The sequence below is a fragment of the Ranitomeya imitator genome, chromosome 5 (assembly GCF_032444005.1).
Source record: "Ranitomeya imitator isolate aRanImi1 chromosome 5, aRanImi1.pri, whole genome shotgun sequence".
NCBI lineage: Eukaryota > Metazoa > Chordata > Amphibia > Anura > Dendrobatidae > Ranitomeya > Ranitomeya imitator.
In genome coordinates, this window is record NC_091286.1 from 708,347,720 (window position 1) to 708,365,255 (window position 17,536).

The 17,536-nt window shown below is 48.4% G+C and overlaps 1 protein-coding gene across 1 annotated transcript in view; it reads left to right on the forward strand.

The window, feature by feature from the left end:
• Nucleotides 1-3,289, forward strand: part of SLC30A3 (solute carrier family 30 member 3) — a 44,168-nt gene extending 40,879 nt beyond the window's left edge. The window contains exons 6-8 of the mRNA XM_069768180.1: nucleotides 860-965; nucleotides 2,295-2,429; nucleotides 2,634-3,289. Coding sequence (XP_069624281.1) covers nucleotides 860-965; nucleotides 2,295-2,429; nucleotides 2,634-2,779 — 387 coding nt within the window. The 3' untranslated portion in view covers nucleotides 2,780-3,289. The remainder of the gene's footprint in view (nucleotides 1-859; nucleotides 966-2,294; nucleotides 2,430-2,633) is intronic.
• Nucleotides 3,290-17,536: the final 14,247 nt, after the last annotated feature.

Consider the following 17,536-nt stretch of genomic DNA (forward strand, 5'->3'; position numbering starts at 1 on the left):
AACCCAAGGAGGAGGCATGGGAATAATCAGGAGATGGAACGGGGATGGGGACAAGAAGCAAGGAGAAAAGGGAACAGAAAAGAAAGATGAAGAAGGAGGAATAGAGCAGAGATGACCCAAGGAGGAAGCATGGGGGATAATCAGGAGATGGAACGGGGATGGGGACAAGGAGCAAGGAGAAAAGGGAACAGAAAAGGAAGATGAAGAGGGAGTAACAGAGCAGAGGTAACCCAAGGAGGAGGCATGGGAATAATCAGAAGGAGATGGAACTGGGATGGAGACAAGGAGCAAGGAGAAAAAGGAACAGAAAAGGAAGATGAAGAAGGAGGAATAGAGCAGAGATGACCCAAGGAGGAAGCATGGGGGATAATCAGGAGATGGAATGGGGATGGGGACATAGAGCAAGAAGAAAAGGGAACAAAGAAGGAAGATGAAGAGGGAGTAACAGAGCAGAAATGACCCAAGTAGGAAGCATGGGGATAATCAGAAGGAGATGGGGACATAGAGCAAGAAGAAAAGGGAACAGAGAAGACAGTGAGGGAAGGAGTACTGGAGCAGATGGAGTGATGGCGATATTTGGGAGATGGATTGGAAACAAGAACAAGGAGCATGGGAGATGATTGGGGGTTGAAGCCTACAGTGGTGTATGGATAGAGGAAAATAATGGGATAGAGTCGGGTAGTAAGGAGGGAGGGTGGTAATAGAGCAAATAGGGAATGTGAGAAGAAATATGGGAGATAAATAAATGTGCCGGTAATGGTAATAACCAGAGGGTGCAGGGTTAATCTTTTTCTTTCTAGCCTATTACCAGTCTTGTTCCAGGGCTTATGGTGGAGCTGTATTTATTTTCTCATTGCAGCCTCAGTACAAGATTGCTGATCCCCTCTGTACCTTTCTGTTCTCCATCTTTGTACTGGCAACAACGGTCACCATTTTACGTGATGTGTTTTGGGTTCTGATGGAAGGTAAGCCTGATAATGGGGCAGCGGGTAGGAGAAAAGCAAAAACTTGTCATGGGAAGAAGGAGAAATCTTGTGTTTCTGAGGGGGAGGAAGATAAAAGATAGAGATAGTTATTGAGTTTACAGGACCATATTCCATGTTTAGTCAAACCCAGGATCTGGAGATATTAAAAAAATGTAGGCAGCTCTGACTGACTTACTGCACCCATGTAGACGGGCAGTATAAGTGTATCAGGAAAAAGATCTCCAGGTGAGTGTTCCAGTATTATCAGTGAGGTGTCCGATCAGGGTGAGATCCTCCAAAACTATAAGAAGAAAGTGCCACCAGCTGCAGCCTTCTAGTTTGGATGATAATGGACATGCAGACCTTTGTACTGGCTGGCACTGTTTATTGGCCACGTGAAGATAATGAAAAAACAGACAGACCATTGTACTCCAAGGGTCCGCTGCTCAAAACTGGGCGTAGGTAATGAGAGGGCGAGTATTATCCAGTCTTCTATCTGAAGACTCTGCCTATGGCCTGTGCCGGGAATTGTTGGACATCTCAGTGGACCTGGTGCAATGCTCTTTCTTTATGGTTTGTATTGGGGGATACTGTTATGGGAGATGACTTGGTTGACAAGACCTAATAGATCGTAACCCTGCATGGTATCTCAGATTTTACAAGTGACTTTCACTAGTTTTGTCAGTGGCTAACTTTGGAGCTTGGGTCTAATGGTAATAATGGTGGCCATCAGGTTTCTTTTTTTAATGTTTATGAGGGACCTCCTGGTATATGATAATTAGTGAATTATTAGTGAATTAGAAATATTGTCCTCCATCAATGAGAAGACAAGTAGATTGGTTCTATTACCTAATGTACACTAGATGCCACAATAATAGATAGGAGGGGACCTCAGAGGGATGTTCACATTTGATTACATCCAAAGCTTCCCTACTTCTTTCAAAAGTGAAGTTCTTCTCTCCCAGCCGTATGGTCAGTATAAGTTCTCTCATGTCCTTGGGAATGGACTGAGAATGGTCTGCAGTAACGTGGTATGCTAACACAACGGGGAACAGGTGGCATGATCACCTGATGGGCTCTTCTGTCCTTGTTTTCTGAGAGATGAAAGCTTATTATTAGGTTTTCACCACCTTGTAGGAACGGGAATGGTGCCACTTCATCTTCATGGCTTGCCTTTGTGTTATGTGCATTAGTCCACTCTTGAGTATCCCCCTACAATCAGATGAATATGGAGAGGCCAGGACATGCAGGTCTCCTCATCATTACAGTTACTGATGTCTCTCCACTCAGGCATTTTCAGGTGACTTTTGTCTTTGTCTCTGGTACTAGGTAGACCCCGCAGCATTGCACATGGCACTGTGAAGGAAGTCCTTATATCTGTTCAGGGGGTCCGGTCTGTGCACAGTCTACGACTTTGGGCTCTGACCTTAAATCAGAATGCGGTGTCTGTGCATTTGGCGATTGGTAAGATCAACCTGCATCTTTCAAGATTTCACTGTGATCTAAGCTTAGACCCTATGTTGGGAGAATTCTGAAATAGCCCACCATGACTGTTATTCCAATGCCACATTCACTTTTGGAGTACTTTTTGTAATGAGATGAGAACTATTACACAATTATTCTTCCTGATGAATCTTTCTTGTCTTGATTCTCCATTTCCACTTGCAGATGAGACACGTGAGGCTGACATTGTGCTTCAGGAGGCCACTGAACTGCTTCGGACCAAATTTGAGTTCATTATCAGCACAATCCAAGTGGAGAGATATGTAGACGACATGGCCGTGTGCCCGCAGTGCCAGGACCCAATCGGATGACCAAATGCCTTCTCTAAACCTCCTCATCCATCAGAGTGGAACCAGATACTGGAAGGTGCTGAACATTGGTCACAAACACATGGGCTTCCATTGGTCATTCATTCATGATTGATCCACAAATTAGATAGATGTCCTCCCTCCTACTGAGAATTGCATCGAGGGAATATTCCCTCTAGTAAATGTAGAAACCAAGACAAATCTAGAGAATGCAAAGACTGTCTAAGAACCCAGCAAAACCCTCGGAGGAGCAAACTTCGAGATCTCATAGATCAATTCCGCAATGTACAGCAATGTACATAATGTCTAAGACAATGTAGAGATTACCAGAGAGGCTCTACCATCTAGATCAGAACACAGTGTTCACCCACTATTTTTAGTTTCTCCTCATTTCTGCCTAGTTTTTAGTTTTTGCTCAGTAGGCATTTTTCAACCAAGTCCTTCAGTAATCTGAAAGCAAAACGGCCCTGGTTTTTCCTTTGCCACATATCATCACCTTCCATGTCATCCAATCTACCTCATACGAGAAGTCAATGGGTTCAAGCAGATTTTCTGGGAACGTTAGACACCAAAAAGCATAAGGTACTATATTTCCATCACTAATATAATGCTAACCCTTTACACAGTGGCAGATTTCATAGAAAGACTTTTAATCTACTCAAGTGTCTGGAGCTTGGGAGTAAAATGGAGAACTTGAAGGGAACCCAAACTCCATGAAGGTGCTTCTCTTGGTTGTCTTTACACAACCCAAAAGCACTAAGCAGTTAGGGCACCAACCCGTTGGTATCTCTTTCTACATGGTTCCTCTGCTGTGTTCAGCTAGTAAGGCGCATGATCCAGTTATTGAACAGAACAATCCATTTTCCCAGTTATCCTTCATTCTTTTCACTCTTCAGTGCAGGAGTCTGTAAAATCCTCTCTCCTAGTGCCATCATTCTCGGTGACTGGATTGGGGTAGCTCCATTTTCCACCCATCTATCTCCCATGGTATGGCTGTGAATCAAGTCCAGTTGTCCACCTCTGGTTCCACCTCTGGTTCCACCTCCCACTCCACCTATGCAGCGTTCTGCCAACATTCCAAAGTGAAGCGTGATGTCCCATCACCGCTGTGACGCCATATAATGTGAGCTCCCTCCTTGGTCAGATATTGTGCAATCTATTGTGTCATGTGATGTGAGATCTTTATTGTGATGTCTGTAGTATGTGTGCGTATGTGGGCCTGACTGCCGGCTGTGATGTGACCTCTGCTGGCCGAGTGTCACTCAGTGGTAACTGGACCGCAGAATTATACCAAATGTAAGATCCAGAAGCAGAAGCCAAGGCTGGGTACAAGTAAAGGATCAGAGGCGGGTGGCATGGAATACTGTAATACTTCTCAAAACTTCTTGCTTGTGTCTCATAATTTTGGGTGCAGATTAGAACATATCGGGCTCCAAATCCCTCAGTCTCCTGAAGATTTGTGCACACATTTGAGATTGGCCTCTTCAAGAAGACTCTGGTCTCTGCTGGCCATAAATTTGTAGGTGTAAATAAGTCTGAGGGTTTGTATTGCTCGGATGTCAGAAAGGAGTAAACATAAGCTCCAAGTCTCACGTAGGACAATTCTGGTACTACCATCCCCTGGGAATGGACTTCTAAAAATGTCCTGCTCCTCTTGGTCCTTAGCACCTCATGGTGGGTGCCGAATCGAGGTCTAGGTTGAGGATTTGTAGTGAGGAACTTCTGGTTATACCTATCTGACTGATGACAATGCCCGAAATATATGCTGATGACTTCCTTGCCTTTCTTTTCATATTTTTCATGGTTGCAGCGTGTTTGTTGACCCTTCGTGTAATGCGGAGGTCGTAGATAGGATTCATAAAAAGATGTCCCACTTCTGTAGTCCAGGATGATTGCTGCCCATTATTTATGTGATGTGAAATAATTGATCAATGTGAACTGTTGATCCTAAATATTGGTCTGGCGTAAAAATAATGCCACCGCTGCCCGCTCCATGATGGGGGGAAACGGTTGCTTCCATTCTGGTAGGCAGTAAGGTCATCTCCACACCGGCAGCACCTCCATGTTGTGATGAAAGATTGTGTTTACAAAGCAAGGATCTCTCCGAGTGTGAGCGAAATCCACACCCCACAGACCGAGTGACACCCTAGCATGGGGCCAAAATGTGTGTGGTCAGCAGCCAAAAATACTGAGTAGTCTAAGTCCTGACCTGCTCAGAAAATTCTCAGCACCAGCGGGTCTCGTCAGGAACGCATGCCGGCTACATAAACACATCGGTTTACGTTTTTCATCTATCAAAGATGGGCCGATGGTATAAAATGTCTGAATTATTTATTTTCCATTCACACTTTACACATGACAAGGAGATGGAAAATTGACATCTTCCATTTTGCTTCCTTGTTTGACGAATCCCAATACACCTGAATGGCCGAGTCTGATCTGTGAAAACCGACTGAGAATAGGACGAGCTGTAAGCTTCTTGGCCGAGGAGCAATGTCCGTCACAAAGACATTCCCAATTAGGCTCGTCCCGACGAGTTCTAGATTTACTCTCCAGCGTAGAGCCGATCTGATCATTCCGGATTCAGACCACAATCTGCCTTTTTTAGGGCCCGAGATGTTAGAATCGGACGGTTGTCACAATGTCCTGAAGGACAGAGCGGATTACACGTCATTATCATGTGAGAATAATTGTCTTCTAAGAATCAAGACCTCGTCTCTCCAAAGGTGTTTACATGGGAAAAGAATGAAGCCGTCAGTGACGACGTCGTCTACGTACGGCGGCCGTGTGCCGTCACTACATAGCGAGCTCCGATCGGTGTAACTCTTACTATGCTGCTGTGAAACGTGACATTTCATTTAAAAAAAAAAAAATAATAATAATAATAAATATATATGTATATATTTTCCCAAATGTAAAAAATAAAACTAATTAAAAGTAGAGCTGATGGGAATTGATTTGCAAGACCCGGTCGGGCGGTCACGTCAGTAATCTGTGGCCTCTGGACGGCAGCTCTGAGAATCGCTTCTCACCAGCCGCCATCTTTGTCTCCTCTGGCGATTAGCCGGCCTGGTGCGATGTCATCTCCAGGCCGGCTAATCAAAGGAAGAGCCGCAGATGCCGGCAGGTGAGAGGTTCCCATGGCCCCGGCTCAGCGGCCACAGACTATGGTCATTGGGTCCTGTGAACTGATTCACACAAACTCCAACTAACATGATCGATATAAAAAGCTATCAACATACTGTACGTACCCCAAAGATAATATCAAGATGTGCTCGATGCACAAAAACAGCTCCAGAGACAGAAAAATCAAATGTTATGGTACAAACAAATGGCAACAAGAGATTGTACTTATTTTTTTACAATGTTCTGATTTTTTTTTCACCACTTAAGCATAAAGTCAAACCCTTCAGTTTCGTGTCCCCGTAATCGCTCAGGCCGGGAGAATCTCGTTACCAGGTGACTGTTACTGCACAATGAAGAAAACCCCCAAAACAAGGAAGAATTGCGTAAAACGAATGGCGTCAATGAAAACTACGACTCGTCCCACCAAGAATGAGCCGTCATACGACTCCATAGTGGGAAAATATGAAAGTTATAGTTTTTAGAACAAGAGGGTTTTAGGGTTTTTCACTGGGTTTGAGTATATACCTGACAGGCGGTATAGAGCGGCAACCATCATGTACGGCGGCATCATCACCCATTGTATGAGGCGGCATCATCACCCATTGTATGAGGCGGCATCATCACCCATTGTATGAGGCGGCATCCATCATATACGGCGGCATCATCACCCATAGTATGAGGCGGCATCATCACCCATTGTATGAGGCGGCATCCATCATATACGGCGGCATCATCACCCATTGTATGAGGCGGCATCATCACCCATTGTATGAGGTGGCATCCATCGCCAATTGTATATAGCGGCATCCCTCGCCCATGTTCTTTGGCGGCATCCATCACCCATCTTATACAGCGGCATCCCTCTCCCATTGTATTCGGCGGTATGCATCACCCACTGTATATGGCAACATCCCTTGCCCATTGTATGTGCCGGCATCCATCACCCATTGTATACGGCAGCATTTCTCACCCATTGTATACGGCAGAATCCATACCACACAGTATACAGCGGCATCAATCACCCATTCTATGCAATGGCATCCATTGCCCACTGTAAACTGTGGAATCCATCCCTTATTGTATACGGCAGTATCTCTCGCCAATTTTATACAGTGACATCCATCTCCCATTTTATATAGCGGCATCCATCGCATATCGTATATGGCAACATCTTTCGCCCATTGTATGTGGCAGCATCCCTCACCCACTGTATACGGTGGCATCCCTCGCCCATCTACTGTGTCATCCTTCACCCATTGTATACAGCGGCATCCATCGCCCATTGTATACCTTAGCATCCCTCACCCACTGTATACGGTGGCATCCCTCGTCCATCCTCTACTGCGTCATCCATCACCCATTGAATACGTCAGCATCCTTCACCCATCGTATAAAGCAGCATCCCTCACCCATCATATATACGGCAACTTGCCTCTCCCATCATATACGGCGGCATCCCTCACCCATCGTATATGCGGCGGCATCCATCTCCCATCGTATATACGGCGGCATCCATCTCCCATCGTATATACGGTGGCATCCCTCGCCCATTATATTGTATATATGGCGGCATCCCTCGCCCATTGTATACAGCGGCATCCCTCGCCCATTGTATACAGCGGCATCCCTTGCTCATTGTATACAGCGGCATCTCTCGCTCATCGTATATACGGCGGCATCCCTCACCCATTGTATGCGACGACATCCATTGTATATAGTGGTTTTTGGTGGCATCCACCACCCATCGTATATACGGCGGCATCCCACGCCCATCGTATATACAGTGGCATCCCTCGCCCATTGTATACGGTGGCATCCCTCGCCCATCGTATCGTATATACGGCGGCATCCCTCGCCCATCGTATATACGGCGGCATCCCTCGCCCATTGTATATACAGTGGCATCCCTCGCCCATTGTATACGGCGGCATCCCTCGCCCATCATATCGTATATATGGCGGCATCCCTCGCCCATAGTATCGTATATACGGCGGCATCCCTCACCCATCATATTTTATATATGGTGGCATCCCTCGCCCATTGTATGCGGTGGCATCCCTCGCTTATTGTATACAGCGGCATCCCTTGCTCATTGTATACAGCGGCATCTCTCGCTCATCGTATATACGGCGGCATCCCTCACCCATTGTATGCAACGACATCCATTGTATATAGTGGTTTTTGGTGGCATCCACCATCCATCGTATATACGGCGGCATCCCTCGCCCATCGTATATACAGCGGCATCCCTCGCCCATTGTATACGGTGGCATCCCTCGCCCATCGTATCGTATATACGGTGGCATCCCTCGCCCATCGTATATACGGCGGCATCCCTCGCCCATTGTATATACAGTGGCATCCCTCGCCCATTGTATACGGCGGCATCCCTCGCCCATCATATCGTATATATGGCGGCATCCGTCGCCCATAGTATCGTATATACGGCGGCATCCCTCACCCACCATATTGTATATATGGTGGCATCCCTCGCCCATTGTATGCGGTGGCATCCCTCACCCATCGTATCATATATACGGCGGCATCCCTCGCCCATCGTATATACAACGGCATCCCTCGCCCATTGTATACGGTGGCATCCCTCGCCCATCGTATCGTATATATGGCGGCATCCCTCGCCCATTGTATATACAGTGGCATCCCTCGCCCATTGTATACGGCGGCATCCCTCGCCCATCATATCGTATATATGGCGGCATCCCTCGCCCATAGTATCGTATATACAGCGGCATCCCTCGCCCATTGTATACAGCGGCATCCCTTGCTCATTGTATACAGCGGCATCTCTCGCTCATCGTATATACGGCGGCATCCCTCACCCATTGTATGCGACGACATCCATTGTATATAGTGGTTTTTGGTGGCATCCACCACCCATCGTATATACGGCGGCATCCCACGCCCATCGTATATACAGCGGCATCCCTCGCCCATTGTATACGGTGGCATCCCTCGCCCATCGTATCGTATATACGGCGGCATCCCTCGCCCATCGTATATACGGCGGCATCCCTCGCCCATTGTATATACAGTGGCATCCCTCGCCCATTGTATACGGCGGCATCCCTCGCCCATCATATCGTATATATGGCGGCATCCCTCGCCCATAGTATCGTATATACGGTGGCATCCCTCACCCATCATATTGTATATATGGTGGCATCCCTCGCCCATTGTATGCGGTGGCATCCCTCGCTCATTGTATACAGCGGCATCCCTCGCCCATTGTATACAGCGGCATCCCTTGCTCATTTTATACAGCGGCATCTCTCGCTCATCGTATATATGGCGGCATCCCTCACCCATTGTATGCAACGACATCCATTGTATATAGTGGTTTTTGGTGGCATCCACCATCCATCGTATATATGGCGGCATCCCTCGCCCATCGTATATACAGCGGCATCCCTCGCCCATTGTATACGGTGGCATCCCTCGCCCATCGTATCGTATATACGGCGGCATCCCTCGCCCATCGTATATACGGCGGCATCCCTCGCCCATTGTAAATACAGTGGCATCCCTCGCCCATCATATCGTATATATGGCGGCATCCCTCGCCCATAGTATCGTATATACGGCGGCATCCCTCACCCACCATATTGTATATATGGTGGCATCCCTCGCCCATTGTATGCGGTGGCATCCCTCACCCATCGTATCATATATACGGCGGCATCCCTCGCCCATCGTATATACAGCGGCATCCCTCGCCCATTGTATACGGTGGCATCCCTCGCCCATCGTATCGTATATACGGCGGCATCCCTCGCCCATTGTATATACAGTGGCATCCCTCGCCCATTGTATACGGCGGCATCCCTCGCCCATAGTATCGTATATACGGCGGCATCCCTCGCCCATTGTATGCGGTGGCATCCCTCACCCATCGTATCATATATACGGCGGCATCCCTCGCCCATCTTATATATGGCGGCATCCCTTGCTCATTGTATACGTCGACATCCCTCACCCATCATATCGTATATACGGCGGCATCCCTCGCCCATAGTGTCGTATATACGTCGGCATCCCTCACCCATCATATCGTATATATGGTGGCATCCCTCACCCATCGTATCATATATACGCCTGCATCCCTCGCCCATAGTATCATATATACGTCAGCATCCCTCACCCATCATATCGTATATATGTCGACATCCCTCACCTATCATATCGTATATACGTCGGCATCCCTCACCCATAATATCGTATATATGTCGGCATCCCTCACCCATCATATCGTATATATGTCGGCATCCCTCACCCATAATATCGTATATATGTCGGCATCCCTCACCCATCATATCGTATATATGTCGGCATCCCTCACCCATCATATCGTATATATGTCGACATCCCTCACCCATCATATCGTATATATGTTGGCATCCCTCACCCACCATATCGTATATATGGCGGTATCTCTCGTCCATCATATATACGGCGGCATCCATTGTATATAGTGGTTTTTGGTGGCATCCACCACATTCAGCGGCACCTGTCACCCACTGGAAGAAAAATTGGAGGACATGTTTACTGCGGGATTTTTTTTTCTTTACAAGGGTGGTCGTCTGACCAACAAGTCACTATTTTGGCCTCTGTTGGGTATAGACCTATAGTGACCGCTCCTGGCCTAGAGGGTAAGAGAACACTACAGGTCGCAGAGTAGCCAGTTACTTTTTAGCGCCTTGTCAGACATCTTGCATTTAACCCTTTCCCCATCTTCATATTGTGACACTCAGAGCATAGTACAATGGGAGCGGAGTGATGCAGTAACACGAGCCACAAAGTCTGTGTCTCGGAGATGATGGTCAGTCTGTGTCTCGGAGATGATGGTCAGTCTGTGTCTCGGAGATGATGGTCAGTCTGTGTCTCGGAGATGATGGTCAGTCTGTGTCTCGGAGATGATGGTCAGCCTGTGTCTCGGAGATGATGGTCAGCCTGTGTCTCGGAGATGATGGTCAGCCTGTGTCTCGGAGATGATGGTCAGCCTGTGTCTCGGAGATGATGGTCAGCCTGTGTCTCGGAGATGATGGTCAGCCTGTGTCTCGGAGATGATGGTCAGTCTGTGTCTCGGAGATGATGGTCAGTCTGTGTCTCGGAGATGATAGTCAGTCTGTGTCTCGGAGATGATAGTCAGTCTGTGTCTCGGAGATGATAGTCAGTCTGTGTCTCGGAGATGATGGTCAGTCTGTGTCTCGGAGATGATGATGGGCAGTCTGTGTCTCGGAGATGATAGTCAGTCTGTGTCTCGGAGATGATGGTCAGTCTGTGTCTCGGAGATGATGGTCAGCCTGTGTCTCGGAGATGATGGTCAGTCTGTGTCTCAGAGATGATGGTCAGTCTGTGTCTCGGAGATGATGGTCAGCCTGTGTCTCGGAGATGAAGGTCAGTCTGTGTCTCAGAGATGATGGTCAGTCTGTGTCTCGGAGATGATGGTCAGCCTGTGTCTCGGAGATGAAGGTCAGCCTGTGTCTCGGAGATGAAGGTCAAGTCTGTGTCTCGGAGATGATGGTCAGTCTGTGTCTCGGAGATGATGTCCAGCTCCTCGGGGTGCTCGGCAGTGGTGGGGTCTGGATTTCGTCTGCACTATGTCCAGTGTCATGTCTTGTGTATCCCTGGTCTATCGCACTGTGTACTTTGTCCTTCATGTTACTGCCGGGGAGCTTCCCGGGGTTGTGTGAGATTAGATGGTGGTCTCGGAGAACCCCAAACCTCGGCTGTTTCTGGTAATACTGAATGTGGACGAGACCCATCCTCCTAATATCAGATAACCTCCGTAAGTATATGAACCCCCCTCCTCCGTGCAGGCTGCTGGCAGGGGTGATGGAGAAACTCATTTTCAGGAGCTGCAGGGGGCTAAGAGCAATTCTGCTCATCATGTGTAAAATGATGGTCCCCACGATGATGATGAAGGTGGACGTGAGGATACTATGTAATGTGTCCATACCGTGAGGTGATACAATGTGAGGCTGGCGGGATTATTATGGGATCCCTCGCGGTGATCATGTGATACAATGTAGCGTTCTCTGGATACAGCCGAACATTACTGGTGATTCTGCTGCGACCACAGGAGGCCAAGGAGCAAACCGTGGTGGCACATCACCGATGTATCTGAGAAGGCATCAAGGGACGAGATGAAGCACCACCCGACGGGCCAATCCAACCCTGCCAGGACCCTGCAACGGGGAGAACGTCCATACTGCCCCCCGCTGGTCGTCTAGATGGTGTTTGTGACACTGTGGTCTCGTCGTCACGTTGTGACTGTATATTTGTATCTCTCGTTGTGCTCTACACAATGGTTTTATACGTAATAAAGAAAATAAATCAAGTTATCGGCCTCGTCGTGATGAATCCAACACTGCAGTCAGAGAAGAGCCTCGTAGTGATAGACAGGGCCTGGAGAAGTCCTCACCCGTCACCTTTCCCCATTTTCCACATTACAGCCACAAACTTAAATGTATTTTATTGGGATTTTCTGAGACACAAAGTAACAAATATCTGTGACATAAAGGGAATGATCCGGGGTGTACTAATTATTATACACAACGAGTATAAAGAAAGGAACGGCACTAGAGCAATACGATTCCCAGTAAGCAGGACTGATGGCGAACAAATGACTGTCAGGCGTCACGAATGCTAGGGGTTATGGTGCTCAGCATACAAAATGTGTAACAGGAGTCCATATGAGATCAAGAGAAGAGAAAATATGCGGCACTCACCCCAAGTTAGCAGTGGAAATCGTGAACTTTATTGGAGAAAGCATATGGAGTACATTCGTCAGGACATCAGGTATACAGGAGGGGGCGGTATTGGAGTATGGACGACGGCCGTTTCGCACACTAAGTGCTTCGACGGGACCCATCAAAGCACTTAGTGTACGAAACGGCCGTCGTCCATACTCCAATACCGCCCCCCTCCTGTATACCTGATGTCCTGACGGATGTACTCCATATACTTTCTCCAATAAAGTTCACGATTTCCACTGCTAACTTGGGGTGAGTGCCGCATATTTTCTCTTCTCTTGATCTAATTATTATACAGATATAAATCTGACAATTCTTCCGTGCATTAGTATTCACCCTCCCCGAGTCAGTACTTTGTGGGACCTCCTTTCTCTGCAGTCTTTTGGGGTCTGTCTCTCATCCTTTCTCTGCAGTCTTTTGGGGTCTGTCTCTCCACCTTTCTCTGCAGTCTTTTGGGGTTTGTCTCTCCACCTTTCTCTGCAGTCTTTTGGGGTTTGTCTCTCCACCTTTCTCTGCAGTCTTTTGGGGTCTGTCTCTCCACCTTTCTCTGCAGTCTTTTGGGGTCTGTCTCTCCACCTTTCTCTGCAGTCTTTTGGGGTTTGTCTCTCCACCTTTCTCTGCAGTCCTTTGGGGTCTGTCTCTCCTCCTTTCTCTGCAGTCTTTTGGGGTCTGTCTCTACGGCTTTGTAAATCTAGAGGTGACATTTTGCCCCATCACTCAGTTATACTGGATGGAGACATCTGTGATCAGTAATTTTCATGTCTTGTCACAGATTCTCTGGATTTTGTGCCTGGATGGTGACTGCGCCGTTCACACGCATAAATATGCTCTGATCTAAACCTGCCATTGTAGCACTGACAGGATATTGAGGGTCGTTGTCCTGCAGGAAGTGTCACTTCTTTTGCAGCCTCTAACAGGTTTTCCTCAAGGATTGTCCTGTATTTCTAGCTCCATCCTTCTTCCCATCACTTCTGACCAGCTTCCCTGCTGAAGTAAAGTCTCCCCACAGCAGAATGCTGCCACCACCATGTGTGACGGTGGGGATAGTGTTTTCAGGGTGATGTGCAATGTTAGTTTTCCATTACACATAGCATTTTGCCCAAAAAGTTCTGCTGTGATCTTATCTGATCAGAGCCCCTTCTTACACATGTTTGCTCTGCCCCTACATGGGACTTCTTATGGCTTGCTGTCAAAAAAGTCTTTCTTCTTGCCACCCTTCCATGAAAGCCAGACATGTGGAGTATACGACTAATAGTCGTCCTGTGGACAGATTCTTCCCCCTGATCTGTGTATCTCTGCAGCTCCTTCTGAGTGACCATCGGCCTCTCGGCTGCTCTCTAATCAGTGCTCTCCTTGTCGGGATGGCAGGTTAGGAGGTCAGCCATGTCTTGGGAGGTTTGCATTTGTGCCATACTCCTTCCATTTTTGGATGATGGATTGATGCTCTGTGAGATGTTCAGAACTTGGACTATTTTGTTATAACCTATCCCTTTTTTCCCTTTTCTCCACAACTTTATCCCTGACCTGTCTGGTGGGCTCCTTGGTTTTCATTGTGCGGTTTGATCCCCAATGTTGTCATACAAATCTCTGAAGCCTTCACAGAACATCTGTAGTTATACTGAGAGGGAATCACACCCAGGTGGATGCAATGTACTAATTATGTGAAATCTGGAGGCGACTGGTCACTCAGGATTTTATTTAGGGGAATAAGACTACAGGGGGCTGAATACAAATGCACCTCACAATTTCCAGACATATACACTGCTCAAAAAAATAAAGGGAACACTTAAACAACAATATAACTCCAAGTAAATCAAACTTCTGTGAAATGAAACTGTCCACTTAGGAAGCAACACTGATTGACAATCAATATCACATGCTGTTGTGCAAATGGATAACAGATGGAAATTATTGGCAATTATCAAGACACCCTCAATAAAGGAGCGGTTCTGCAGGTGGGGACCACATCTCAGTACCAATGCTTTCTGGCTGATGCTTTGGTCACTTTTGAATGTTGGTTGTGCTTTCACACTCGTGGTAGCATGAGACGGACTCTACAACCGACACAAGTGGCTCAGGTAGTGCAGCTCATCCAGGATGGCACATCAATGCGAGCTGTGGCAAGAAGTTTTGCTGTGTCTGTCAGCGTAGAGTCCAGGGGCTGGAGGCGCTACCAGGAGACAGACCAGTACACCGGCAGACGTGGAGGGGGCCGTAGGAGGGCAACAACCCAGCAGCAAGACCGCTACCTCAGACTTTGTGCAAGGAGGAACAGGGGGAGCACTGCCAGAGCCCTGCAAAATGACCTCCAGCAGACCACAAATGTGCATGTGTCTGCACAAACGGTTAGAAACTGACTCCATGAGGATGGTCTGAGTGCCCATCCATGAGGATGGTCTTGGTATTTTCCACAGAACACGAGGATTGGCAAATTCACCACTGGCGCCCTGTGCTCTTCACAGATAAAAGCAGGTTCACACTGAGCACATGTGACAGACGTGACAGAGTCTGGAGACGCCGTGGAGAGTGAACTGCTGCCTGCAACATCCTTCAGCATGACCGGTTTGGCAGTGGGTCAGTAATGGTGTGGGGTGGCATTTCTTTGGAGGGCCGCACAGCTCTTCATGTGCTCACAAGAGGTAGCCTGACTGCCATTAGGTACCGAGATGAGATCCTCAGACCCGTCCTGAGACCATATGCTGGTGCGGTTGGCCCTGGGTTCCTCCTAATGCAGGACAATGCCAGACCTCATGTGGCTGGAGTGTGTCAGCAGTTCCTGCAAGATGAAGGCATTGAAGCTATGGACTGGCCCGCCCGTTCCCCAGACCTGAATCCGATTGAACACATCTGGGACATCATGTCTCGCACCATCCACCAACGTCACATTGCACCACAGACTGTCCAGGAGTTGGCGGATGCTTTAGTCCAGGTCTGGGAGGAGATCCCTCATGAGTCCATCTGGGGTTATACAGGCACGTGGAGGCCACACACAATACTGAGCATATTTTCCTTGTCTTGAGGCATTTCCACTGAAGTTGGATCAGCCTGTAATTTGATGATCCACTTTGATTTTGAGCATCATTCCAGCTCCAGACCTCCGTGGTATAATAGTTGTGATGTACATTTTTAGGTTTTATTGTTCTGAACACATTCCACTATGTAATGAATAAAGAATTACAACTGGAATATTTCATTCAGTGATATCTAGGATGTGGGATTTTAGTGTTCCCTTTATTTTTTTGAGCAGTGTATTTTAGAAAACCGAAAATCATGTAACATTTTCTTTACACTTGATACTAAGTGTTGGTATCTTAAAAAATCCCAATAAAATAGTTTTCAGTTTGTGGAAAAGCTCATAGGGTTTGAAGAGGTTTTCAAGGTACTGTACCCAGCACTGCCGCCATGTAATCCAGTCACTACAATCAGTAGTCCCTTAATGATGTAACTTCCTCCTCTCAAAATAATAATCTTACTTCAGACCTCTGCAAATCACCTTTTTGTTCACAGGCCAAATTTTCTTCACTCACAGTCATGGGCCGGACTCCCTTCTCTCACACAGACAGTCACGGGCCGGACTCCCTTCTCTCACACGGACAGTGACGGGCCGGACTTCCTTCTCTCACACAGACAGTCACGGGCCGGACTCCCTTCTCTCACAGGGACAGTGACTGGCCGGACTCCCTTCTCTCACACAGACAGTCACGGGCCGGAGTTCCTTCTCTCACACAGACAGTCACGGACCGGACTCCCTTCTCTCACACGGACCGTCACGGGCTGGACTCCCTTCTCTCACACGGACAGTGACGGGCCGGACTTCCTTCTCTCACACAGACAGTCACGGGCCGGACTCCCTTCTCTCACACGGACAGTGACGGGCCAGACTCCCTTCTCACACACAGTCACGGGCCGGACTCCCTTCTCTCACAGGGACAGTGACTGGCCGGACTCCCTTCTCTCACACGGACAGTCACGGGCCGGAGTTCCTTCTCTCACACAGACAGTCACGGACCGGACTCCCTTCTCTCACACGGACCGTCATGGGCCGGACTCCCTTCTCTCACACGGACAGTGACGGGCCAGACTCCCTTCTCTCACACGGACAGTGACGGGCCGGACTCCCTTCTCTCACAGGGGCAGTGACAGGCCGGACTCCCACCTCTCACACGGACAGTGACGGGCCGGACCCTTTTCTCTCACACAGACAGCGACAGGCCGGACTCCCTTTTCACACAGTCACGGGCTGTACTCCCTTCTCTCACATGGACAGTCACGGGCCAGACTCCCTTCTCTCACACGGACAGTGACGGGCTGGACCCTTTTCTCTCACACGGACAGTCACAGGCCAGACTCCCTTCTCTCACACGGACAGTGACGGGCTGGACCCTTTTCTCTCACACGGACAGTCACAGGCCAGACTCCCTTCTCTCACACGGACAGTGACGGGCCGGACTCCCTTCTCTCACAGGGGCAGTGACAGGCCGGACTCCCTTCTCTCACACGGACAGTGACTGGCCGGACTCCCTTCTCACACAAGGACATTCATTGGCTGGACTCCCACCTCTCACACAGATAGTGACGGGCCGGACTCCCTTTTTTCACACAGTCACGGGCCGGACTCCCTTCTCTCACACGGACAGTCACGGGCCGGACTCCCTTCTCACACACGGACAGTCACAGGCCGGACTCCCTTCTCTCACACAGTCACGGGCCGGACTCCCTTCTCACACACAGACAGTCACAGGCCGGACTTCCTTCTCTCACACGGACATTCACGGGCCAGACTCCCTTCTCACACACAGTCACGGGCCGGACTCCCTTCTCTCACACGGACAGTGACGGACCGGACTCCCTTCTCTCACAC